General features: G+C 40.9%; 1 protein-coding gene across 2 annotated transcripts; it reads right to left on the bottom strand.

Moving 5' to 3' along the window:
• Positions 1-25,504, bottom strand: LOC138960116 (uncharacterized protein C2orf81 homolog). Of its 2 annotated transcripts, XM_070331864.1 has the most exons (12): positions 25,191-25,504; positions 17,933-18,095; positions 17,012-17,078; positions 16,238-16,361; positions 15,033-15,162; positions 14,460-14,657; positions 13,838-13,941; positions 6,980-7,009; positions 5,322-5,479; positions 2,192-2,244; positions 1,836-1,907; positions 1-1,295 (listed from the first exon to the last, which is right to left on the bottom strand). In XM_070331864.1, the coding sequence occupies exons 1-12, from the start codon at positions 25,301-25,303 to the stop codon at positions 1,098-1,100; spliced, it is 1,410 nt and encodes a 469-aa protein (XP_070187965.1). In that variant the 5' UTR covers positions 25,304-25,504; the 3' UTR covers positions 1-1,097. The 2 variants fall into 2 exon arrangements, with proteins under 2 accessions (XP_070187965.1, XP_070187966.1); XM_070331865.1 differs by lacking the exon at positions 6,980-7,009.
• Positions 25,505-25,604: the final 100 nt, after the last annotated feature.

Raw genomic sequence — 25,604 nt, 5'->3', positions numbered from 1 at the left:
CCGTACACACAATTGTGCTGGGCTCCAGAAAACTCCTTATACCCAAACATTTTAGTACAGAGAGACACCTGTCATTGAAGATTGTTTCCAACAGTTTAATGATGTAAAACACAAAATTGTTTTACTTAACTTGACAAATGCAGCAATAAAGTTTTAGGAATCAAAATTGTCATATGTATGTACAGAAGTGCCTTAATTATTTGCTTATGAATGAATGCATCCTTTATGTACCACAACAATATCAGTCAAACGGATTCTTCATGGGAAGAAAATATTTTCAAACACAAGAGGCAGTTTGGTTTCCAAAGAATTGTCTTCTCAATAACAAAATTTAATAAATTATACTACTTGATTTTTCAGTGGACACAACATTGAAGTTTCTGACTTTTTCTTGGAAATAAAATTAGCAACAACAATTGTATGGTTTGATGATATGAACAGTTTTCCTTTACATGTGAATGTCACAATACTCATAACTTTTGCTCTAATCTTTTTTCTCTTTATGCGGGACAAATTAAGAAAGCAAAACATGAACACCTCACTTTTGATCTTAACCATTTTTTCTAAAATGCAAAGAGCTCTTCATTTACCAAAAAAGAGGTACAATAAAACTGTGGCTGCCATATCTTTATATATGCAATTCAGAAAAAAAACAGACAGAAAAAATATCACAGCTACTTTGGATATTTAATTCTAGAATTGAAAGAACCAAACAACAGCGAATTTGGTGATCCATCATCTCTGTACAGATCTCCATCACATGTATACATGTATATGTTCAAAAAAGCCTTCAAGAAAAGCAAAATACTTTGGTTCGAGCCCGTCTGTTTCAGCTTTCTGGGTCTTCGGAAAGTACTCACAGACAACAGTATGCCTTCTAAATTGTTCAAAGTCATCAGCACAACTTTCATTCTAAAGTGTCTTGGTATATCACAAGGTGTATCAATCACTCTGTTCAGCTGCCAACACACTGTCTGGAGACGAAACTATAGTCTGCTTAAGTCCAAAGCATGTGATGTTAACAAATTTAAATAAACCTGCTATATATTGTCTTGTGTTGTTCAAAACTAATCCCGCCATATTGTCTTTCAAGAGCTTCAGGTCAAGAGGTGGGTGTGACTGGCGGGAGGGGTTGGAATGATGGGGGGAAGGGGGACAGTTTCGTCGATTGGGCGGAGGATTGGGGTGTTGCGGTCAAGCAGGTCGGACACAGAGATGGTGTTGGATCGGATCTTGATGGTCACTGGCTGCAGGTCCTTCTGGTGCTGCTCTAGTAGGTCCGCCTTCCTGACGTACTGTTGCAAACAGAAGATGAGGATGTAAACATTACTTGAACAGATGAGTGTTACTGATAATATACTCAATCAAAAAACAAGAAAGGTAAGTTTTCTAAGTTTTTTATTCTGAATTTTGGAACGTTGGCAGTCTCTTTGTTTTGGGATTTGATAATATACTGATAATATACTTTATGTTTCCCTCTGTGTTAGTTTGTTTGTAAGTTCCGAAGAAACCTCCATGGGCAGAAATTCGATTTAGTTTTGTATATTGTGCTGTTCATGTATTGGTGAGTACAGAACTCTTGTTTTCAACTTTGTTAACCTCACCCTCAGTCACTTTGATGTTTAGATTTTTGATAAAATAGTGTTAGACACACACACACACACACACACACACACACACACACTTTCACGCATGCATGCACGCACGTACACACATAGTCAAACACCCACCCACACACACACACATAGTCACACACAGACACAGACATACAAACACTGCCTGATTCATATTCATAGGCAGAGTGGCAGCCATACAGACTATTTATTCCCACTTACACGTCCAGGTCCTTTCTTTGTTCGGCCTGCTTCAGTTACCGATACACCTGGAGCAACATCCATGCTCTCGATCTAGATAAAGAAGAACAAAATCATTGTCACAAAATTAAATTAAAATAAATACATGTCATTTAGAAAAACAAGAAATAGAAAGGAAAAAAATGTTTCCTTGCCTGAAAACACGTTTCTGAGTGAAACTGACACTATTAATATTCATAAAATAAAAAAAATAAAAATGTTACCTGTAGTTTTTATGAAGAACACAAAGAGATCAATTGCAATTCATCAACACACCTGCATGCACTCAAACACAAATGGACAGGCAGACAGACAGACAGACAGAAACAATGACTTACCAGGGAGGGTGGTAGTGGTGTGATCGTTGGTTTTCTCGTCTTCATAGATTTTCCTGCAAAAGTAGCATATTTTGAATAAGACCATTTCAAAAGTGCCAAGTGCAAGTCTTTTGAATTACTGTATGTTAATTATGGTGTAAAAGGTGGTACAGTACAATAACCACACCTGTCCTTTTTGAAATGACGAATGTTTTAGGAAGTGATTAATATGACACACGAAACACAGCTATCCACTCTTGTTTATCCTTATCTGTATATAGTGTGTCTTTAAGGTTTCTCGTCTCTCTCTACTGCATCCACAGGTATGTTGCCACAAATTCATACCTATAGGACAAATGTCCTGAGCTCTTCGGCATCAATAGGACATTTGACTGCTTTCAGACATTTTAATAGGACATTATAATTTTGTGCAAAACACAAAATCATGATCACACACACATATCAGTATATGCACCAACATTGTGTGCGCATGTTTTATTACTTTTGTTTCAAACAGGACACACACAAAAAAGAAACAAACAAACTAAAAAGCAACCAAAAACTTCAGCAACTTTGATTGGCACACAAACTGCATGATTTCCTGACAAAGCTTTTTCTTGACATATTCGACAAAACAGTTTACCTATATAGATGGTCTCTTTGCTGTCAAATTCTAACCAACTAGTACTAAACACAGGGGCGGACGAGGGGGGGGGGGGGCACAGGGGGCACGTGCCCCCCCCCCCCCATATGGCGATAACTTCTTCTTGAGGAGCCAAATTCACTATTGTAAACAAAGTGGTCTGTTACTCTTATCGGGGCCTGGAATCTTTTCGCGGCATGCGTCTTGGACAACCCGATAGCGGCAAGCCCCCACCCCCCACCGACCGGACCGTCGGCGCGCTGTGTCTGTTACACTAGGCCTTGGCAGAAACAAGATGGGTTAAAATCTAACAGGCCCCTGATCTTAAGACTTTTTTTTAATTGAAATAAAATCGAATTCATTAATATTATGTTGTCTGTGCGCTCGTCTTTACTCATACACTCACAGGTTTCGTACCAGTGTAACACCCCCCCCCCCCCCCCCCAGCTTAAAACTCTTTGTTTGGCGACTTACTACTGCAGAACTTAGAACTTAACCCTCTAGAACCTGCTCATGCTAGCAGCGTTTTTAAACTTGTTTTTTGTGATGTTTGGTAATTCATTATCTCCAGGCAAATATATGCACTTTTATACAGCCGCGAAGTGTGTTACGAAGTGGTGTGTGTTGCGTGTGCCTATGCACACTAGCTTGGCTGAGGAGGGTGGAAAGCCATGCAGCTCAGAATCAGATACCGATCAAAGTCACTGTGAAACCTGCGATGAGACCCTCTTTAAAACACATCTCCATAATCCCGTAACTACAATATTCCTACAAAACGCAAAAGGGTTACTGGGTTGGTTGTTTCCAGAAGTTAATTTTAACCTCAAAGAGCAACAGTTTGCTAATCATTGTACGCATCACGTTGGTCTGCAATTTAGACTGCTTTGTGATCTTCGCAGGTTTCACTGTCTCCTTTGGAATTGGGTCTGAATGAAGTTGGCGGCAACGAGTGAATTTGTTTGCCTCAAAGCGAATGTCCGATACCGGTCGTTGTCGTAAAGAAATAGTCTCAGTAAATTTGCAAAAAATACACTATCCTCGTTTTCTAAGCCATTTTTCTCAAAGGTTTGGTAAACCGAGGCTTTTTTGTTTTCAAACGCTTATGATTCCGTCAGAAACATCGAACACGCTTTAAATGTTGCAACAACAACATCATAATCCAAACGCAGGTAAAATACTCTCTAACTATACTGAATTTGTGTTTGTAGTGCTGTAGTACAAGTTCCTTCAGTTTTACACTACATTTTTAGCTTGAAGGGATTGTAGTATGTTATATTTTGCAATATGAATAATTGTACATATCAATATAATGAAAAAACAAGCAAATCGAGTCCAAACTTTTAGGTTTCCAACCTGGCAACTGAATAACAAGATGGCGTACATTTTGTCGTCTGCTTCCCCCTCTCTTCATAAATGTAGAAAAAGTCCCCGAGTTTCCCCCTTCTTCTTGCCTTGGCTGCAATGTTTACGCGGCTGGGATTTATCACCGCGCGGCTCGCTGACAAGATAAAATAAACAAGCTTCCCCACTGGAATTGGGAACTAGTGGCCATATACCGAAAAAAAAAGAAAAAAAAAAAGAAGAAAAAAAGAAGATTTTTCTATGCTGATTTTATGACCATTTCTAAGTTCAAATGGCACCAGATGGCACCATTTTGCTTCTTTGGGCAAATTTTTTTTCCGGGGGGGCATGCCCCCGGACCCCCCTAACAAATTCGGGCGCTTCGCGCCCATCACATTCACTTTCAATTCAAAGTGCCCCCCCCCTTACAAAGCAACTGATCCGCCCCTGAAACAGTGTCAACATGAATAGTTAACCTTATTAAAAGACCGTCTGTGCGAATGTCCTGTTGTACCGACACGTACATCTTCAAGTCACGAAACTTTACTTTCCGTGATTGTGGAGGTTTCAGCGGCGACACTCGTTGGCGCTGTCATTTTCCGGAATTATGCTATTGCTAGCCGTGTTTTCCCATGTACTTCTTGGCCCTAATGTAGCACATGATGCCGTTGAAACGCCAAACGTGTTCAGCTTTTTTGTTTGTTTGGCAGGCTGTAGCTTTTTTCGGTGGCATAATTCAGTGCCGTGCGCTTCAACTCTAACCGAAAGCAAATTAAAGCATGGGATTACGCGAGCCTTGGTCACATGGAGTTGTCTCCCATACTCCTAACTTTAGTGTGCTGTAGACGGGTGTACGCAAACAGCTCATACCGCAAACGGTTTGGAAAACGCAAGATCTGTACTGCACAACTTCAGTGCACCTGAACGCGAGAGCGGTCGGTCACTTTTTGAAGATTTGTATCATGAAAGGAAAATTATCAAATAACGCGTTGTCCGAAGGAATGGAGTTCTTATCGGACAATGACCGCGCTCAGTTGAAAATGCTAGGACATCTGACCGCCATGCGGCTAAGTGAATCGGACATTTGAGCCTTTTAATCGGTCTATGTCCGATGTCCGACGCCTAACGACATCCCTGCATCCAATACTGCTACACACACACACTCACCTAACAAATTTGTCTCTGAGGGAGCATGTCGTTTGGGTTTGGCCCCCTTGCCCGCCTGTTTCTGGGACGGGGCGATAAACCGACCCCTCCGCATGGCTTCCAGTCTGGCCTGGGCGGCTTCCACTGCTGGGTCCACTACTTGGTACTTGACGCTCACCCTGCGACAACATTACAGTATTACAGTGGTACCTGTGATGAAAGGACACCCTTGGGATCATCAAAAAGTACCCCTGCATTGCAGGTGGCCTGTCATGACAGGTATATTTTGGTAGACTATACAGGTCGGTTTCAGTTTTAATAAACAATTTTAGAGAATTGTGTATCTTATATTTGAGTCTTTCGTGTTTTAGACATTGATGCATTTAATAGTTTTAACGAGTTGCCTTTTGAACTTGAACTTGAACTTGCGATGTTTAAGGCCTTAGGCCTGTTCATCGATCCTGTCGAATAGTACTCCAATAACACTTTTGTTGGTGGCATGCGCGGGCGGTTTTGTTTTATCATTCTGGTGTTTATCTAGCTGTGCTGTGTATCTTATAAGAAGTTCTTAAAAGTTCGAAGTTATTTTAGCATATAGGTTTTTTTTAATTTTTTTTTTATGGTCTTAACAGTTAAACATGTATTACGTTATCATTAAGATTCATGCTTTGTTAGCACTAAGCAGTTGTTTTAATCAGTCTGGTTTTCTCTTGTTTTCATCTTATGAACATTCTAAATGTTAGACTAACTTATTGTCTTGTACAGAATAACAACTGTGTGAATGGTGCTATACTGAATGAAAGAGTGTGACATGAAGTTCTTGTACATCATTGTAAAGAGTGTGAATGACGTTTTAGTTTAGATGTCAAGCGCTTAGAGCAAGCCTTTTTAACAAAAGTTTTTGATTTAGCGCTATATAAATGTTCTTATTATTATTATTATTAGACATAATAGACAAAAGGACCTCAGAATGTGTCTTTATAAGGGAGGTGTCCTCTTAATGGAGGGGCCATACATTGCGGGTACCCCTGTAACACTAAACTGATTCCTAAACTGTTTTATAACCAAATATTACTAGACTTCTTTTCCTTAATGTTCCCCATAACTTGTAACCCCTTTTTGGTTTTGTGCTTTTTTTTGCTTCTTGTTTTCCTTAGTATTTATTGTCCCGACAAAGCCTCCAAAAGCAAACATTTGACTTTGTTGTTGTCAGAGCTGTCCTTGTGTTGGTGAGTACCGATTTCCTTTGTTTTTCATTTTTGTTTATCTCACCCATAGTCATCTTGTTGTTTAGATTGAATATTACTTCAAAAGCTAACAAAAACGAAATTGCTGATCGAACATACAGACACAGATGCACGTACAAACTTTTCAATGCCTATATAGTGAGATGTACATATCATTTACCTAAGGGAGTTAATACTGTACTTTGAATTATTTGCACAGAGAAGAGTTATTCTAATTATCAGGATCAAGTCAACCAAAATTCTACATGCAGCATATGTTACAAAAAAACAACAACAACACGCAAACAAACAAACAAACAAACCAAGAACCACCACCCTCTAAATATAAACCAAGAACCATGCAGGAATAAACAGGCGTACGTGTGTTTTAGATGGCAGCTTTTCAGCATCCATTTACAAACAAACATACGAACAGGAGAAGTAAATGCATACCTGTGGTTGGGAAATCTTTCAGGGTCCAGTCTAAAAAAACAACAAGTCGCGTAAGGCGAAAATACAATAGTCAAGTAGCTGTCGAACTCACAGAATGAAACTGAACGCAATGCCATTTTTCAGCAAGACCGTATACTCGTAGCATCGTCAGTCCACCGCTCATGGCAAAGGCAGTGAAATTGACAAGAAGAGCGGGGTAGTAGTTGCGCTAAGAAGGATAGCACGCTTTTCTGTACCTCTCTTTGTTTTAACTTTCTGAGCGTGTTTTTAATCCAAACATATCATATCTATATGTTTTTGGAATCAGGAACCGACAAGGAATAAGATGAAAGTGTTTTTAAATTGATTTGGACAATTTAATTTTGATAATAATTTTTATATATTTAATTTTCAGAGCTTGTTTTTAATCTGAATATAACATATTTATATGTTTTTGGAATCAGCAAATGATGGAAAATAAGATAAACGTAAATTTGGATCGTTTTATAAATTTTTATTTTTTTTTACAATTTTCAGATTTTTAATGACCAAAGTCATTAATATAAAATTTCAAAAATAAATTTTGATTTAATTAATATACTTACCAACTCACATAGATAGCATTAACTTCAGTTAAAGTGCTAGGACACTGAACTACGCTTCACCCCAAAGGGGAAGCAACCCCCTAAAAAAGAACGGCATTGACCTATAACCCAAGCTATACAAGAGTCGAGGTCATACCGTCACGTGACCTATCACGCGTGACTCGACAGCCGCCTATGTTAGAAACTCACTCCTACTGAAGTGATCTGTTCATTTTTAGGGAAACCCTAAGCAATAACTTCGTTTTGTGATAAGACATGGAAGCACTCTTACATGGCAACGTGGGGAAATAACTCTGAAACAAAAACCGTATGCCATATAAGGCATGGTCCTTGGTGATTATTTACACTACCGGTGTACTGCGCCTGCGCAGGATGTATACCGGTGAAACTCATTCCGTATTGAAACATATAACCCCTTAAAAAATTTGCGGGGCAGGCTGGGAGGGAATCCAATATGTGAGTTGGTAAGTATATTAATTAAATCAAAATTTATTTTTGAAATTTTATATTAAATTACATATTCTTACGCAACTCACATAGATAGCAGATTGCTAATTTAGGTGGTGGGCAAATGAACTCATAGTTAACATCTTGCAAGTATCTGGCCTGTAGCTACAATAGCTGGCAAACCGAAATTACTGTTCTGCCGAGCACCAGATACGTTCCCAGGAACACATAAAAAGACATCTTCTGCAGAAGATGTCTAGTAGATGTGTATTAAAACAGCGGGTACTTAAAATACCCCGCCGATAGAAAACTCATGACTACGTCCTTGAACGGTCAATAAGCTGCATTCATGACTTATGTAAGTCTCTCAGACTTGAGAACAGATAAAGAAGAGGCCTATACACTCTGACCTCTTGAGCCCGTGCTGCCTGAAAAGGGAGGACTGACTGCCCCCCCCCCCTTTTCCCTGCCACCACTGTAGGCATGCCTAATCAATGTGGCAGTCCATTTAGCTAAAAGTTGACTTCACTAAATCATTGCCTCTAGAAGTGTTGATGGAAATAAACAAAAGCCTTTGTTCTGGTGATCTAAACAGATCAGTTTGTTTGTTTATTTGTTGCTTAACGTCCAGCCGACTACGCAGAGCCATATCAGGACGAGGAAGGAGGGGATGAAGGGGGCCACTAGTCAAGCGAGTCAGAAATATATTTAAGCTCGAAATGTACAATTGGTTAAATATGGCTCTAGCAGAGCCAAAATATTGCAAATTGGTAGAATTGTATTATCGGATCTGGTTACTCCTGTTTCTGCTTATTTGTCAGAAATTTTGAATTAAACCTAAGCGCTATAGATCAGTCCTTCTCCAAAGAGATGTCTAAAGCAAAAACCAGACAGAAAATGCACTTACTCGCACTTCTCTCAGAAGCTACTAGAGTAAGTATGACGGCTTCCCGTATTTAGAATAACAAGGCTAATTTGTCAAGGATTAAACAATCCGAACTCAAAAACTCCGAAACTGGGAGCGAATCCCAAGCCTGGACTGGAGATTTGCTTTCAGCAAACCAAAGGGAGGTTCCCTTAATCACGCTGGCTAAAAAGAACCCAAGTGAAAAAATTTTGCGACCTAGCTGTGTCAGTGCAACTGATATCGCATAAAGTCTTAATTCAGAGACGTGGGAGAAAATTCGGAAAGCCAGGATAGGTGGTTCGCCACCCGCATTGAACGGAGAGAAGTGGAGTTCTTTCCGTTAATAGTACGCCAATTGTTCCAAGCCAGTCAAAGTGACACAAAAACGAAGACGCTGAACCCCTATGAAATCTCTAGACCAAATCCAGAGTTGAGGCAGAAGCCCCTGAGCGTCTCAATGATTCCCGTACAGTAGACACCCGTGTGGCTCGAGTGTAAAAAAAAACAAAAACGGCGCCCTCTTGCCAGCCTAAAGGACTGGCAACCAAGATTGAGTGGGCCCATAATGTGCGACCAACAGGCCGCTCAAAGTAAAATTGAGAGTATTATCCGGGAACGGGGAGACGAACATTTAGCAGAAGGTGATAGTACCGAGAGGCAAAACTTCTACCAGCGGCTTCTCCAAATTCACCAGAAGGAGTAGAAGCGTGTAGCGAGATAGAGTCCAATCCAAGTGGACATTCCTGGCCGGCTGACTAGAGTCTGCCAAGACAGCCTCTCAGAAAGGTACCTCCCTGCTAATAAGATTTCGTGGTGGTAAAAGCCACATCAAAACCTCGCATGCTCGCTGTGGCAGTGATAGGGAGCGAGATGCCACCCCCTGCTTATTGAGATAAAAGACCACTGTGGTGTTGTCTGATTGAATCAACACATGTTATCCCCTGACAAGGGGAAAGAATTCCACAAGAGACAGAACTGCTTCCCTGGTGGAGAGAGAACCAACGGGAACGCCCTGTATGAGCAGTGGTGTGAGAATCCAAAGATTGGTTGTGTCTGTGAACCAGTCAAGAAAAGACACTAACATGTTCCGGCTCTTCATTTGATTGCTTAGAAAACGAAACCAGAGCCCCGAAGATCTGAATTAAATAAAAAGTAGCCACTTCCGATCTATTTTGTATATCCGAAGGTGGAAGTAAACATAGGCACGATCTATATAAGTGACCCAACAGGAAGGGCCCCAGTGCCTCCCTCAATAAAGTGAGAGTCCTAATCGCCCCTCCAGCCGCTGTGGGAAAACACAGAGGCAGAGAGAAGAGTGGCCGAACGCTAATACTCCAGTTGACAAGTGCCAAGAGTATGCAAGAAAGCGTGCTATTGTTTGCCCACTGAACCCTACCGCTAAATCGCCTCGAGGAGATAAAGTGGTGGGTATTAACTTTGGCACCGTGCCACGCCGAGAAGAAGATAATAAACCAAAGCTGAGAAAGGCCAGCTTAGCGCTTTTCTCTGATAAGAAAAGCCGAGGCCTGCCGTGGGCTTTTCCTTTTGCTGTGAGATTCTCTCTGTTAAAGAGCCCGCGTGCAAAGAGGAGGATTCGCAAAGAAAACCCTCGAGCAAGGAAGAGATTTAAGTCTCACCGACAGAACAATACTGTCGGCCGAGGCCTTTTCCCAGACGAACAGCGAAGCTAAACCCTTTGAATATGTGTGCCGACAGAACACAAAGGCATCCCGTGAGTACGAAACCGCACAAGGGAAAGAACGAATCAAAGTCTTGTACCAAGACGATAATAGAAAGAAGTGCGGCCACGATCTTCCACAGCCAGGAGATCATTGTTCTTGACAACAGACAGTTTCTCCTTGCTATGAACCTTAAGATGTATGATCGACAAGTACGGTGCAACCGGAAGCGGTTCCGTAGTACGAAGAAAAGAATAAACTAAGTTCTTAGGCTTGGTGTAACCTAGGCCTACGGATATCGCTCAGCGAGTGAAGCGTTACTTGAGCGGGTGACGCAAGCGAAAGCAACGCCGCATCGCTGCCCACAAAGGAAGTTATAGAAAAGAAGAAACATATGAGAAAACTTCCACAAGTTCAAATTCTAGAGCCAGACAAGAAAGCGTCCCTGCGTGTGTAAACCGCATGTGCGTACAACCGTGCCGCGACTGACATTTGTCCGGCTGAAACCTTAGCCAAAGAGGCCAGGAGTATGAGGACGTCTTTCACGCTAGAGTCGTTTCGAAAATCGAAAGGATTCAACGACCCCGCGACCGACCGCGAAAGAGATCGAAGAAGTGTCTCTGAAAGAGACGCAAGTTCCAACGAGTATCTTCCCGTTTCATCCAAACCAAGTAATGCGCCTTCAGAGTAAGCACAATGTTTTGTCCAAACTATAGACATCTTCCCTGAGATTAGCCAACTCCGGAGTGACCGGAAGCGGTGCACTCGGCAAAGCGTAAGTCTCAATAAGACTGTGATGACGACGGGAGAGAGCAAACTTGCGTGAATGAAACGAAGTGCTCGCTTCCGTAACTGGTCTGAGGCAAACCATGGCTGAGCAGCATCAGGAACCTGACCGTGTGCAGCCAGTAAAGGCACAGTATCCACAGGCAAGCTATTCTCAGAACCCGAAGTTCTAGCCAGCACCTTGGAAAGTTCGTAAGCAACAGAAGGAGACTCGCTAAAACGATATCCCTGAACTTCCGTTAAAGCAGGGCGGAAATCACCCACCACTGAGGGTGGTGGTGCCGCAGAGCTTGCCATAGCTGTCACCCCTTCAGCGAAGTACTTGGCAGACACCTGAGCTGCAGTAACCATAGCTGGTTAAAGTTTGAGTGACAACTTGACATCAACTTCCTCCTCAGAAACTGAGTGAGAATCGTCGAACTCCGAATCTGCTGAGGCTGGACCGTGAAATTCGCTGTGACAAGCTGTGTCACTAAAACGATCCACCACAGGCGAGGCTGATTGCAAAACGGAAGAACCGTGCAAAGCCTGCCCGAAAGCAGCTTCCTGCCCAAAAGGAGGAAGTTGAGACATGTACACATTCACCGAGACATAAAAGTCTGCCCGTGAGTACATCTGTCTCGTTGTCCGGTGTCGACCCCCCGTGAGTTCCGCCTCTTAAAAAGAGCGATAGCCTCCGGGAGAGTCGAACTTTCACTCCCCAGCCTCAGCGGGGGAGCTACTAGTTCCGGCCCAACTTGTCCGGTGTTGACCCCCCGTGAGTTCCGCCTCTTAAAAAAGAGCGATAGCCTCCGGGAAAGTCAAACTTTCACCCCCCAGCCGCGGCGGGGGGGCTACTAGTTCCGGCCCAACTGGAACACTTTCACCAGAGAACCTGGCTACCGGTGAACCTGACTAACCTGTAGAGCGTGAACGCTCCTCGTATGAAGTAAACACACTCCTCTGCGTGCACGTCAGCCGAAGAGACTGTGCATGAAGGCGGAACCTCGATGCGTGACAACAAACTGCGTCGCCCACTCCCGCCGGGAGCGAGCGCAAACTCGACGAATGGCAACATGTTATACATTTGGGTCGAAAACATCTCAAAAAGGGAAGCAAACTATCTTTAACACAAGTAATCTCTTTCCCACTGCGTTTGCCTTGGCTGAAGTAACCTAAATTTAACCTGCTTCAGCACTGGCATGATTGGATTCATAGGGTCCAAAATTTAACAGACATTCTTTCTTTCTTCTTTATATGTTGTTTAACGTCGTTTTCAACCATACAAGGTTATTTAACAGACGCAAAAGTTAGAGAAGCTGGGTCAAGAACGGAAATGGTAGTGCCTTTGCCTTTCTCTTTATGCGAAACGTAAAAGGAGAAACCTCAGCAGCTACTGACTAGTCTGGTGTTTCTAATTCTCCTTGTCAGCCATTGCTGACAAAAACCAGTCTGAGTTATGATATTGATAAACAACAATCAGACCGAACAACGGAGAAAGAAAGAAACGCAAGCAAAAGCAAATAAATTAGAACGAGCTCACCCAAACTTGTGCATGAGAAGCAGGGACCTGTAGACGGGGTGAAACACTGTCCAGAAGACAGTAGGCTAAAAGCCTGCAGCGTAGTGTGAAAAGCGTCCGAGCTACTTGGTGGCTGAAGTAGGAGTGAGTTTCTAACATAGGCGGCTGTCGAGTCACGCGTGATAGGTCACGTGACGGTATGACCTCGACTCTTGTATAGCTTGGGTTATAGGTCAATGCCGTTCTTTTTTAGGGGGTTGCTTCCCCTTTGGGGTGAAGCGTAGTTCAGTGTCCTAGCACTTTAACTGAAGTTAATGCTATCTATGTGAGTTGCGTAAGAATATGTAATTTAATTAATTTTTAAGCCACCAAGCTGAAATGCAATACCGAAGTCCGGGCTTCGTCGAAGATTGCTTGACCAAAATTTCAATCAATTTGGTTGAAAAATGAGGGCGTGACAGTGCCGCCTCAACTTTCACGAAAAGCCGGATATGACATCATCAAAGACATTTATCAAAAAAATGAAAAAAACGTTCGGGGATTTCATACCCAGGAACTCTCATGTCAAATTTCATAAAGATCGGTCCAGTAGTTTAGTCTGAATCGCTCTACACACACACACAGACACACACACACACACACGCACGCACATACACCACGACCCTCGTTTCGATTCCCCCTCGATGTTAAAATATTTAGTCAAAACTTGACTAAATATAAAAACAAAAAAACAAAACAAACAAACACACAAACAAACAACTGTGGGTGGGCAGTTTTTCAGCTCGCGTCCAGTCTAAAAATTTTTTAAATAAAACAAAACTGTGGGTGGGCAGGTTTTCAGTATCCAGTCTCAAAACAAACAACAAACAAACAATGTGTACCTATGGATGGACAGTTTTTCGGTGTCCACACTCAAAACAAACAAACAAAGCAAACAAACAAACAAATGTGTACCTGTGGGTTGGCAGTCTTTCAGGGTCCAGACACATGACAGCCATGACGTTTCCCATCTGATCATATTGCACATCTTTTGTGCCTGGTGGTCGGCCATTTTGAACCTGGACAAATTGTCCCATTAGGTGCTTTAACTGTCAATTACAAGTCACCCACTTACACAGAAAGACCATGAAGTTTATTCCATAACGATGCATAAGAACACATGATGCTAATCCAAGTATCTTGCAGACAAAAACCTTTAATCAAACTCTACTAATACCTAAATAAGACATATAGGTACTATCCTGGCCAAACAATGTTAAAATGTATTCATTTAAAATAAACCAACACACGCAAATGTTCCAGCCAGTCAAAGGTCCAGAAACATTGACTTACTTTAAAAATGTATTCATTAAAAATAAACCAACACACAAAAATGTTTTAGCCAGTCAATTTAGAAACAAAAACTTTTACTTACTTTCAAATTTTATTCATTAAAAATGAACCAACACACAGAAATGTTCTAGCCAGTCAAACGTACAGAAACATCGACTAAATACTTTCAAAATGTATTCATTAAAAATAAACCCACACACAAAAATATTCTTGCCAGTAAAAACGTACAGAAACATCGACTTACTTTCAAAATTGAGTGACAAGAAGCAGGCATTGCAAGGATGTTGCTTGAGATTTCTTGTGGCGGCATGGTTGACTCAAACTCTTTCATGTACATTTGTATCTCTCTCTCCTCCAGAGACTCCGTCATTTTGCTGACCCCGGCTGACTTCATCTTGCCGCGATATGGCTTGAACTTCTTCCTCTTCTTCTTGGCCTCCTCCTGTAGAAGGTTGAGAGAAAAAAGTTCAGTATTCCGGAAATGGAAATGTTACGGCAGGAAACAAAGCTTGAACATGTCCTTTAATGTCAGGGACAATTAACATAGCTTAGACCTTCATCTTCCAATAGAATTAATTGTACTGAGGACGAAAGTGAAAACTCAACAAAATAAAACTCAGCAATACATGTATATGGTTCCTACGGTATCAAAAAAAGCCCCCACATGAAGCATTTCAGGGTGTTGATTTTTGGTACGAGTCCAAGTGAAGGGATGTACCGTCTTATTTCATGTAAAATCCTGGCCAGACCTAAGATGTTGAATTGTAGGAGTGTGCCTTTAAATCTCAAAATACTAAGATCATGCAAAAGTTTTCACCTCTTCTTTCCTCTTGGCTTCCGTTTCAGCTGCTGCAGATTCGGCAGCCTTCAGTTCAGCCTCCTCTGGTTCTTCACCCTCCGACACCTTATCCTCCAACTCTGCCACTGACACTTCTATCTCCGCTTCCCTGGTGCCAGACAAAATAATGCATACCATCACTGACACTGGATGCTTTCAATACTGCGATGAAAGGACACCTTTGGGACCAGTTAAAAGTGTCCCTACTTCGCAGGTGGCCTGTCATGACAGGTATATTTTGGTCGAGATAAGTGACAAAGGGACTCGAGAAGGTGTCCTTTGATAGGATAAGTCCACTCATCAGAGGGGCCTTATATCGCAGGTATCACTGTACATGAAAACAGAGGTCAGCTTTTCTACCTATATTGTGGTAGAGGAAATAACAGTCATTAACGACAAATTATCAACATTCACTTCTTGTAAAGTTCAGTATTCATTAAATTTAACAATTAAAAGAGATTACTCTGAGCAAAATCTAACTACATGTATTTGAAAAATCATACCAAAGAAATATGAGAACTATAGGAACTATGGGAAAGAAGTACTTCGCTGTATGTCATGAACACTTTTACTACTTTACTCACTCCCAATTACTAACTAACTCAATGAACGAGGGACAGACTCATTCACTTGCTCAGCCATTCGGTGAGCAACTCAGTGTCTGTCCATCCGTCTGTCCATCCCCCCCTCCCTCCATCCATCAACCTTCTCACTCATTCATCAATCTCATCCTTCATTCCAATCGTCTTGTTTCATTCATTTCATCTTGTTTCATATATTTTTCATCTTATTGAGTTTCATTAAACACGCACACTATTAGATAAAAAGGTCTGGGTTTCTATAAGGCAAAAAAAAAAAAAGGTCTGTTTACGGTAACATAGGGTGAAAAAATAGGGTCGGTAGGTCGGCTTTTTTTTTTTTCCTTTTTTTTTCTTCTTTTCTCCCCTCTCTATGATGTTTCACAGTTCATTTCTTCTCATCAATCCCTGTTTTTGCCCAACATAACTATAAACAGTACTTTGAGCTTACCTCCCTTCTGTCGTCTGCTGTTTGAGCGCAAACAGCTCTATTTTGGATGCGTTTTTTTTTTCAGACGATCCAAAAAAAAGATTAGGGTCGGGCCTATAAACTAGGGTCGGTCGGGTTACCGTAAACAGACCTATTTTTTTTTTGGCCTAACATACGCTTCTTCTTCTTCTGTGGCTTTTTCTTCTTCCTCTGGTTCTTCGGGAATCGGTGATGGCATTGGTACCTCTGTCTTCGGCACTGAACCCTGGGCCCAGCAGTCCGTTACCGCTGCGTTTGGTTCTGTGGACATACAATGCATGCATGACTGTAATGTGTAGTTTTGTTTGTGTGAATGAGTGTACATGTGTGCACATAATTATGTGTGCATCCTTGTGTGTATGTGTGTGTTTGTGTGAATGCAGGAATTTTTGTCTACCCTTGTCATTTCATTTAAACTTATCAATTTATCTTTCAATAAATCAAATGGGAAATGATGGGAAATACCTTCCAAAGAAATGCAAATGTAAGAAACACTTGACAGCAGTAGCACACATTTCGCACCAGCACTCTCCTCCAGGAAAAAAAAGAAACAAAAAATGTAAAGCACAGGAAATGAGCTAGCTGCCCCAAAACTCCAGACACACACCAAACACAAACAAAGACAACAAGAATGATAACAATACACATTACTGATACAGTGGAACCCCCCTTTTAAGACCTCCCCGTTTTTAAGACCTCCCCACTTTTAAGACATCCCCCTTTTCAAGACCTCCCCCTTTTTAAGACCTCCCCCTTTTAAGACCTCCCCACTTTTAAGACATCCCCACTTTTAAGACCTTTTTTTCAGACTTTCCGTTCATAACCTCTGAAAATTTACCCCAGTTTCTCAGATTGTGGGAGGTCTAAAAAGGGAGGTTCCACTGTAGTCATAACTTCTTTATCAAACAAACCTTCATCCTCTATCCAGCCACCTTCTATCACACCTTCTTCTCCTTCATCTCGTGTCAGGAATTGCCACTGAAAGACAAAAAGAGCAGATTGGCTATATAAGGCAGAGGAGGCGGTGGATTTATTGTGAATTACATGTTTGGGAAGGAGGAGAAAGAGAGAGAGAGAGGGGGGGGGGGGAGAGAAAGTCACAGAGAGAAAGAGAGAGAGGGGGAGGGAGAGAAAGAGAGAGAGAGAGAGAGATAGAGAGAGGAGAGAGAGAGAGAGAGAGAGAGAGAGAGAGAGAGAGAGAGAGAGAGAGAGAGAGACTGACAGACAGACAGATGAAGATGCACAGAGACAAACAGGCATATATACAAATAATAGAGAGACACACACACACACAAACACGCACACACACAGAAGACAGGAGCAGTGGCCTGGTGGATAAGACATCGGCCTCCTGATCAGAATGTTATGAGTTCAAATCCCGGCCGCAGCCCCCTGTTGGGTTAAGGATGGAGATTTTTCCGATCTTTCAGGTCAACTAATGTGCAGACCTGGTAGCTAGTGCCTTATCCCCCTTCATGTGGTCACGCAAGCACAAGACCAAGTGCACACAGAAAAGATCCTGTAATCCATGTCAGAGTTCGGTGGGTTTTTGAAACAAGAAAATACCCAGCATGCTTCCCCCTAAAAATGGTCATACACGTTAAAGCCATGGGACTTTCACCCCATGAATGAAACAAACAACACACAGAAAAACATTTACTTAACAAAATTGTAAATTATGTGTGCATGCACATGTCCATGCATGATTGTATTTTTAACTTTTAAAGTGATGCATTCTATCTGTAATGATATGACATATTCCTTCTGGTGTTTTCAACATACAAACCAAAAGACAAAGTTTATCCATACTGTCACCCTTAAATGACACTCACCTCAATGATCTGTAGAATAGCATCCTTTGCTTCCTGTAGTGTGAAAGGTAAAACCTGGGTCTCTATGTACATTTTGTAGATGGAGTCCATTGTACCGTTGACGACTTCGTCAACGATATCAAAGATGAACTCCTCTGAATTGTCACGGTCTATCATTATATTCCTGAAACCAGTTCAAAAGTCAAACTGTGTATCACTTTGATACAAAACAGTACACAGCTTATCAACAAGTATCATTAGTTAAGATAAGATAAGAAAACTTTAATGTCCATTTTCCTTATATCTTACACTAAAATTAGTTCTATACCCTTGTCAACTGTGTAAAGGGAAAAAGATATTAAAGAAAGAACCCAGAAAATGATCAGCAACATGCATGCTGTACCTGTCTGGAACAAACTATTTCGTCTTTTTGTGTGCAAATGCAGCTACAGTAATTAATGTTTGTGTAAAATAGTTCACAGAGACAGATTTTGTATTCATGAAAGGAAATCTTGCTCCTGTATAAACAGAAATGTGCCATAATCTAGGCTGGTGTTTGTTTACTTGTAATGTGTCTGGGACTTCATATCGATCTAAAGACAATTAAATGATGATGATGATGATGATGATGATCTGTATATGTGAAAGGTCAGTGAGCAGCAAGGGATGCGGAGGTAGGTATTGAAGGATTTGGAAAATCATCAAATAGAGGTTATATTAGATTATAGTGTGCTTCCCCTGATCGATGAAGACGCACCTAATCAGCGCTCCAACCGAAAGTGACAATAATCCGTGTTTTAGCGATGATTCTGCCGAATTATGTGTGTGGGCTAGTAGCCTAGTGACAACAGCAAGTAATTACGGACATTCTGAGCGAAGTTACCCTCTGCAGGACTTGTATTTCTGCTTTTTGTGTGTTTTGCTCAAGTGAGCGACCAGTGCCATCTTGGTTGTGTGTGCGCATGACATCCGTGTCAAAATGCCGAAGCCGAAAGGGGGAAAGAATAATCGAACTTCAATGAATTTACGCTCTACTCAGAAGTCGCCTGCATCAAAGCAGTGTGAAAGCAGTGACATTCCTGACATTCAGGCTACGATAATGGCACGCTTGAACCAGAGACTGAAGGAGGCCAATGTGTTTGGTGGTTGTGGTAGCGGAGGTGAGAGCAGCAACAGCAACAGTGGTGACACTGACAGTGGCCCCAAGATCGACCCAATGATGACAGTCCTCCTGCAACACATTCTGCCGCTTGTGATAGAGAGCATCGCTGCAGCTGTGGGGGAAGTGGTTCGAAATGCCCTCAAACCAGCCAACCTACGTCACAGTGAAAGTGAACAGGTGAACAAACTACGCTCACACACTCTCACCCTGAAGTACGAGAACGACCGTCTTGAGCAATACACAAGGCGGGAATCGGTGCGTATTGTGGGTCTGAAAGAGGAGCGTGAAGAGGATACTGAGCAGAAAGTCCTCGAGCTGTTGAGAGCAACTGGTGTCAGTGTTGACGCCAGTGACCTGGCTGCAGTCCACAGAACGGGGAAGAGGGGTAAGCAGCGCCACGTCCTTGCCAGATTCGTCTCCAGGCGGAAGAAGAGAGAGGTGATGATGGCCCGCAAGAACCTGAAGGACAAGGCAGTGGCGAAAGATGTCTCCATCTTCGATGACCTCACTCCACTTAGAAATAGGCTGAGGCAGTTCTTGAAGAACTCTGGGAGGTTTCATCGTGTGTGGACGAAAGAAGGTAAAATTTACTGTTCAAAGACTGCACCTCCCAGAGCTGATGATGACAAAAGTGACAATGAAGCTGAAAGAGACAATGACAAACAGAGACAGCCTACAGAAAGGCCCATGGTGGTTGAGACACCAGACGACCTGTTCTTGGTCGGTTTTGACAGTGTGGACTATGTCGCGCTCGGTCTTGAGGACTGGAGCACTGCAGACATTGATGACGATAACTCTGAGTAGCATGCTGTGGGGGTGAAGTGTTCTTCCGTCAGCCCCTCACTCTCTGACCTTTTTGTTTCTGATTTTAATCAAACTTTTTTGTCTAGTTTTTATGTTTCTTTTTATTCATCTTTTTATGTACCTTTTTATTGTCCCTTTTCAAGCTCTACCAGTAACCCCAAGGTCACAAACCAAACTGTGAACTGTGAGGTGCAAACAGCACCAGTGGAGGCCCTTGCCTCAATGCACGTGGTTGAAAATGAAAATGTTAATTTATGTGATGTGGTGCCTGCTTGTAACATTCCCTGTGTCTGTTCCATTGACTCTGTGACCCAGTCTCAACCTCGCTCCAGTTGCATAGACACACCCCCTTTTGTCAGTAGTACTTGTACTGCTTCACGTGTTTGTTCCATTGACCCTGTGACCCAGTCACAGCCTCGCTCCAGTTACATAGACACACCCCCTTTTGTCAGTAGTACTTGTACTGCTTCACATGTTTGTTCCATTGACCCTGTGACCCAGTCACAGCCTTGCTCCAGTTACATAGACACACCCCCTTTTGTCAGTAGTACTTGTACTGCTTCACATGTTTGTTCCATTGACCCTGTGACCCAGTCACAGCCTCACACCAGTTGTATAGACACACCCCCTTTTGTCAGTAGTACTTGTACTGCTTCACATGTTTGTTCCATTGACCCTGTGACCCAGTCACAGCCTCACGCCAGTTGTGTTGTAGCTTCTTGTGATGATTATGCTGCCACTGTTAATAATGTTCCTGCTTCTTGTGATGTGTTTTTTCGTGATGATGATAGGATTGATAATGATATTGTTGGTACCGGCGCTGTCTCACGTGATGAGGTTACTTGTAATTATTGTGATGTCGTTGATGATGATTACTGTGATGTCGCTAATGATGATGTTGCAATTTCACATGATACACCTTCTACCAAAATCTGTACAGCAGACGCACTCATTGACCCCTTGACCCAGTTACACGCCGTGTCACGTGCACGCTCTATTGACGCATTCTTTGTTGATACACACACTGCCGATAACACAACAGACACAGGTTTAGTAGGTCAGCGCAACACAGCTCCAGCACAGAACAAGAGAAAATCACAGAGCACACATGCAGGCCCATCCAAACAAAGCTCCTCCAAACTAAACTGCATTGCACTAAATGTTTGTGGCATCATAAGTAAACTTTTAAGTCCTGATTTCTTAGAGCTGTTGACTAAGTATGACATTGTTGCAATTTCGGAAAGTAAACTGGATAATTTTGACCGCATTAATATCCCTGGTTTTACTGTGTTTTATAAAAATCGTTCAAAATTCAAAAGAAAATCTGGGGGAATTATGTTATGCATCAAAAACTGTTTTCTTGAATTTGTCACAGTTATTGATTCTTCTGACAGAAAATCTTGCATTGACGATGCTGTTGCCTGTAACTATCGCTTTGTCGACCATGAACTTTGTAATGATGTCTTATATTTTAAGCTTGACCGACGTGTCTTAGGCCATGAAGTTCTTTTTGGGTGTGTGTATTTCCCTCCTGAGGGATCAGATTATTTTGACAGGAACTCTTTTGCCATGGTTGAAAACGACATTGTAAATTTGCATGTTGACATGTTTTGTCTACTGGGCGATTTTAATGCCAGAACTGGCTCTGTCAGGGAATATGTCGAAGACGATCTTGTTGATGTTGACGATAATTCTTGTGTTTTTTCACCGTTGCCTGATCGGTTGTCTGATGACAATGGTACAAACAATATGGGCTTTGCATTGTTGGATTTTTGTAAAACAATGGACGCGTTTATAATTAACGGCCGCATAGGCCTACCAGATAATAGCAGAAAATGTACATCCAAGGAAAGTAGTGTTGTAGACTATGTTATTGCTTCAGTGTCATTGATCAATACTATTGTTGATTTTTGTGTACTTGACTTCTGTGAGTTGTATTCTGATATCCATTGCCCGATCTCTGTTGTCTTCGGCTTTTCAAATCACGATAATTTGGAAGCAAGTGACTCTTCTTGTGAACAAACACAAAGTTCTGATTTTGTAGGCAGGCCGAAATGGTTCGATGACAGTAAAATTAAATTTGCTGAGCAGTTAAAAGAAGCAGATGAGATTATTAGACAATTGGATTGTACTTTATCTGCACAACTAGATGATGTCAGTGTATTGTCGCAACTCCAGATTGACCAGTTTTGTTCTCAGATTTGTGATATTATGAAAAACGCTGCCTCGGATATTGGACTTCTGAAGAACAACACTAGAAAAGGTAAACCTTGTACTAAAAAAAGGAAAAATGATAACTTCCCTTGGTTTGATTCCCAATGTGAGAAAAGTCGTAGAGAATTTTTTAACGCAAAAAATAATGCGAGACGTCTTAGGAATAGAGTTTCTAAAGATAACCTATCCAGAGCAAGTAAAGCATACAAAAAGCAGCTTAGAGTATCGTTTAAAAAATACAAATCAAAATTTATGAAGAAAATATCAAGTTTAAAATTTTCTGATCCTAAGGCATTTTGGAAGATAATAAATGGTTGTAGCCAAGACAAGAGAGAAACATATGCTAAAGTATCCTGTGATGCATTTTTTGAGCATTTTAAACGTCTTGGTAAGACAGATGACAATGATGCTAATTCTGCAGATCAGCAAAATGATCAAAGTACCTTTTCTATAGATACATATTTACTAAATGACTTGTTTACTGAGGAAGAGGTTAAAATTGCTCTCAGAAACTTAAAAAATAATAAAGCTTGTGGCTTAGACACTATAACAAATGAATTTTTGAAGAATGTTTCAGCAGATCTCTTGTCAGTTATTACTAAGTTTTTTAATTTAGTCCTTGTATCCGGCAAAGTACCCGAAGATTGGACTATTGGTGTCATTAAGCCCCTTTTCAAGAATAAGGGTAGTAAGGATGATCCTAATAACTATAGAGGTATTTCCATCCTGAGCTGTTTTGGAAAAGCTTTCACCTGTCTGTTAAACAACCGCCTTACTCATTTTTTTGATGCCAATAACACTATTGGTGAAGAACAAGCAGGTTTTCGTTCCGACCATAGTGTGACTGATCATATTTTTACCCTGAATGCTATAATAGACTTTTTCCTGTCTAAAAAGAAGAGATTGTACTGTGTTTTTGTTGACTATGAAAAGGCTTTTGACCTTGTTAACCGCTCTTTTTTGTGGCAGAAATTGTTAAATTGTGGTGTGCGTGGTAAGATGTTGACGATTGTTCAAGATATGTACTCTAAAGCTAAGTCCTGTGTACAGTGGAACACTAAGTTGTCTGACTTTTTTTCTTGTTCTGCCGGTGTGAGACAAGGTGAGAACTTGTCTCCCCTGCTTTTTTCCGTATATTTAAACGATCTGAAGAATTATTTTGATCGGGAGTCAGCTCTAAATACCTTAGGACGCGAATCCAAAAATGTAAACTGTGACAACAGTGATATTAACGTTCTGTATGGGTTGTTCATTTTGTTGTATGCTGACGATACGGTTATTTTTGCTGAATCGCCAGAATCCTTGCAGATTGCTCTAGATATTATGGACAGATATTGTAAAGATTGGTTTTTGAAATTGAATGTAACTAAAACAAAAGTAATGATTTTCTCAAGAGGGAAAGTAAGAAAAGTTCCGACATTTACATTCAATGGTCGGAAACTTGATATTGTGTATGATTTTCAATACCTGGGTATTAAATTTAGCTACAATGGTAAATTTACTGTTGCACAGAAGAATTTGTATGACCGTGCCTCCAAGGCCATGTTTGCTTTATTACGTAAAACTAGAAAACTGTTTTTGCCTCTTGATGTCCAAATTGACCTCTTTGAAAAAACTGTGGTCCCTATTTTACTTTACGGTTCTGAAGTATGGTGCCCTTACATGTCTGATCTAGCTAACAAATTACAGATACGATTTTTTAAGATGATTTTGAAAGTTGGCAAATCAACACCAACAAACATGGTTTTGGGTGAATTAGGTCAGTTCCCTGTAAGTATTCAAGCGAAATGTCGTATGTTGAATTTTTGGTACAAACTTGCATTTTCAAATGGTTCTGACAAACTTTCTTGTGTGACATATCGTTTTTTGTTTAAAATGTATGAATCTGGTGTATACAAGTCAAAATTTTTGCTTTCTGTCCATGGTGTTCTAAATGAGTTAGGCTTTAGTGATTTTTGGCACAATCAAACTATCGATAATGTAACGGATGGTGGTTATTTTAATACTTTCAAAGCACTGATGAAAAATAGGCTACAAGACCAATTTGTCCAAACCTGGCATTCAGAAATAAATAACAATGAGTTTTATTATAATTATAGAATGTATAAAGAGAATTTTGAGTTTGAAAAGTACTTGTCCATCCTGCCGGTTAATTTAGCAAACGCTGTTTTAAAATTTAGAACACTGAATCATAAATTGCCTATACAAAAAGGTAGGACTCTTAGTATTCCCAGACAAGACAGAATCTGTCACAAATGTTCATCAGGTGACCTTGGGGACGAGTTCCATTATATTTTTGTATGTCCTTTTTTTACCAATTATAGAAAACAGTTGTTACGGTGCTATTATTATGCCCGCCCCAATTCAGTTAAATTCAGAGAGCTTTTTTCCACTACAAAAAAGAGTTTATTGCTAAAACTCGCAAAGTTCATGACACTTGTCATGGACTGTTTGAGAAGCGAGTAAAATTTAATTCTCTTTTAGCTTTATACTCCGTTATCTGTTTTGTGTTGTTTGTAATAGTATCTTTGTCCTTATGTTAACTCACCCATCACCCCCCCCTCCCCCTTCCCCCCATTTCCCATAGTAAAGAAATGTATGTAATTACTTTGTGTGTTTTATTATTATTATTATTATTATTATTATTATTATTATTATTATTATTATTTATTATTATTATTGTTGAATTGTTTCTTGTATTGTTTTTGCTCTCCCTCACCCCTCAACTCCCTTTTCTGTACATAGTCTGATTTCTTTTTGTTTTAGTTCCTTTTATTTGGTGTTGAATGAAATGTGTTTTTATTGTGTTTTTTAATTTTCCATGTACCCTCACGGGGTTTTATCGGAATAATAAAACTTGACTTGACTTGGTAAAAGGCAATGATTTATTTCCATATGAAAGTGCAAGATTATGAGCAACAATTATATAAATAAATAAATGTGAGGCATGTGTGCATGCATACTTCTGAGAGAGAGAGAGAGAGAGAGAGAGAGAGAGAGAGAGAGAGAGAGAGAGAGAGAGAGAGAGAGAGAGAGAGAGAGAGAGAGAGAGCCTCTCAAACATGAAATGTCTCAATCGTAGACAAAATCTTTACTAACCAGTCACTTTCGTTGAATTTTCCAGGCACAATTTCCGTGGCGGTGACAGGGGTTTGGGAGACAGGAGGTTTTGTTTTCTCCTTCCCCCCTTTAGCTGCACCCGCCCGAGACATGGTGAAGGCTTTGGTAAGTCTATCAAACACTCAAAAACATTTCAGGTACACACCTGCAACAAAAAGAACATACAATCGACCGTCTCTAGAGAGACACTTGACGACTATCTTTTAAACCTACATTTTCTTTTCGTATTTCATTTCGTGAACTAGACTGCACTATCCTGGGGTCAGCCACCATGACAGCGGATGTTGTCGTTGTCATGCTCACGGAACACAGTCTCCTAATTCTCGCAAAAGCGAGAAAGCTTATCTGATTCAAGAAAATATTTTTAGAACATATATTGCAACTCAGTTCCAA

This window comes from Littorina saxatilis, linkage group LG2, assembly GCF_037325665.1.
Source record: "Littorina saxatilis isolate snail1 linkage group LG2, US_GU_Lsax_2.0, whole genome shotgun sequence".
NCBI classification, from domain to species: Eukaryota; Metazoa; Mollusca; class Gastropoda; order Littorinimorpha; family Littorinidae; genus Littorina; species Littorina saxatilis.
Note: the sequence above shows the minus strand (reverse complement) of the source record. Positions and strands in the feature narration are given on the sequence as shown.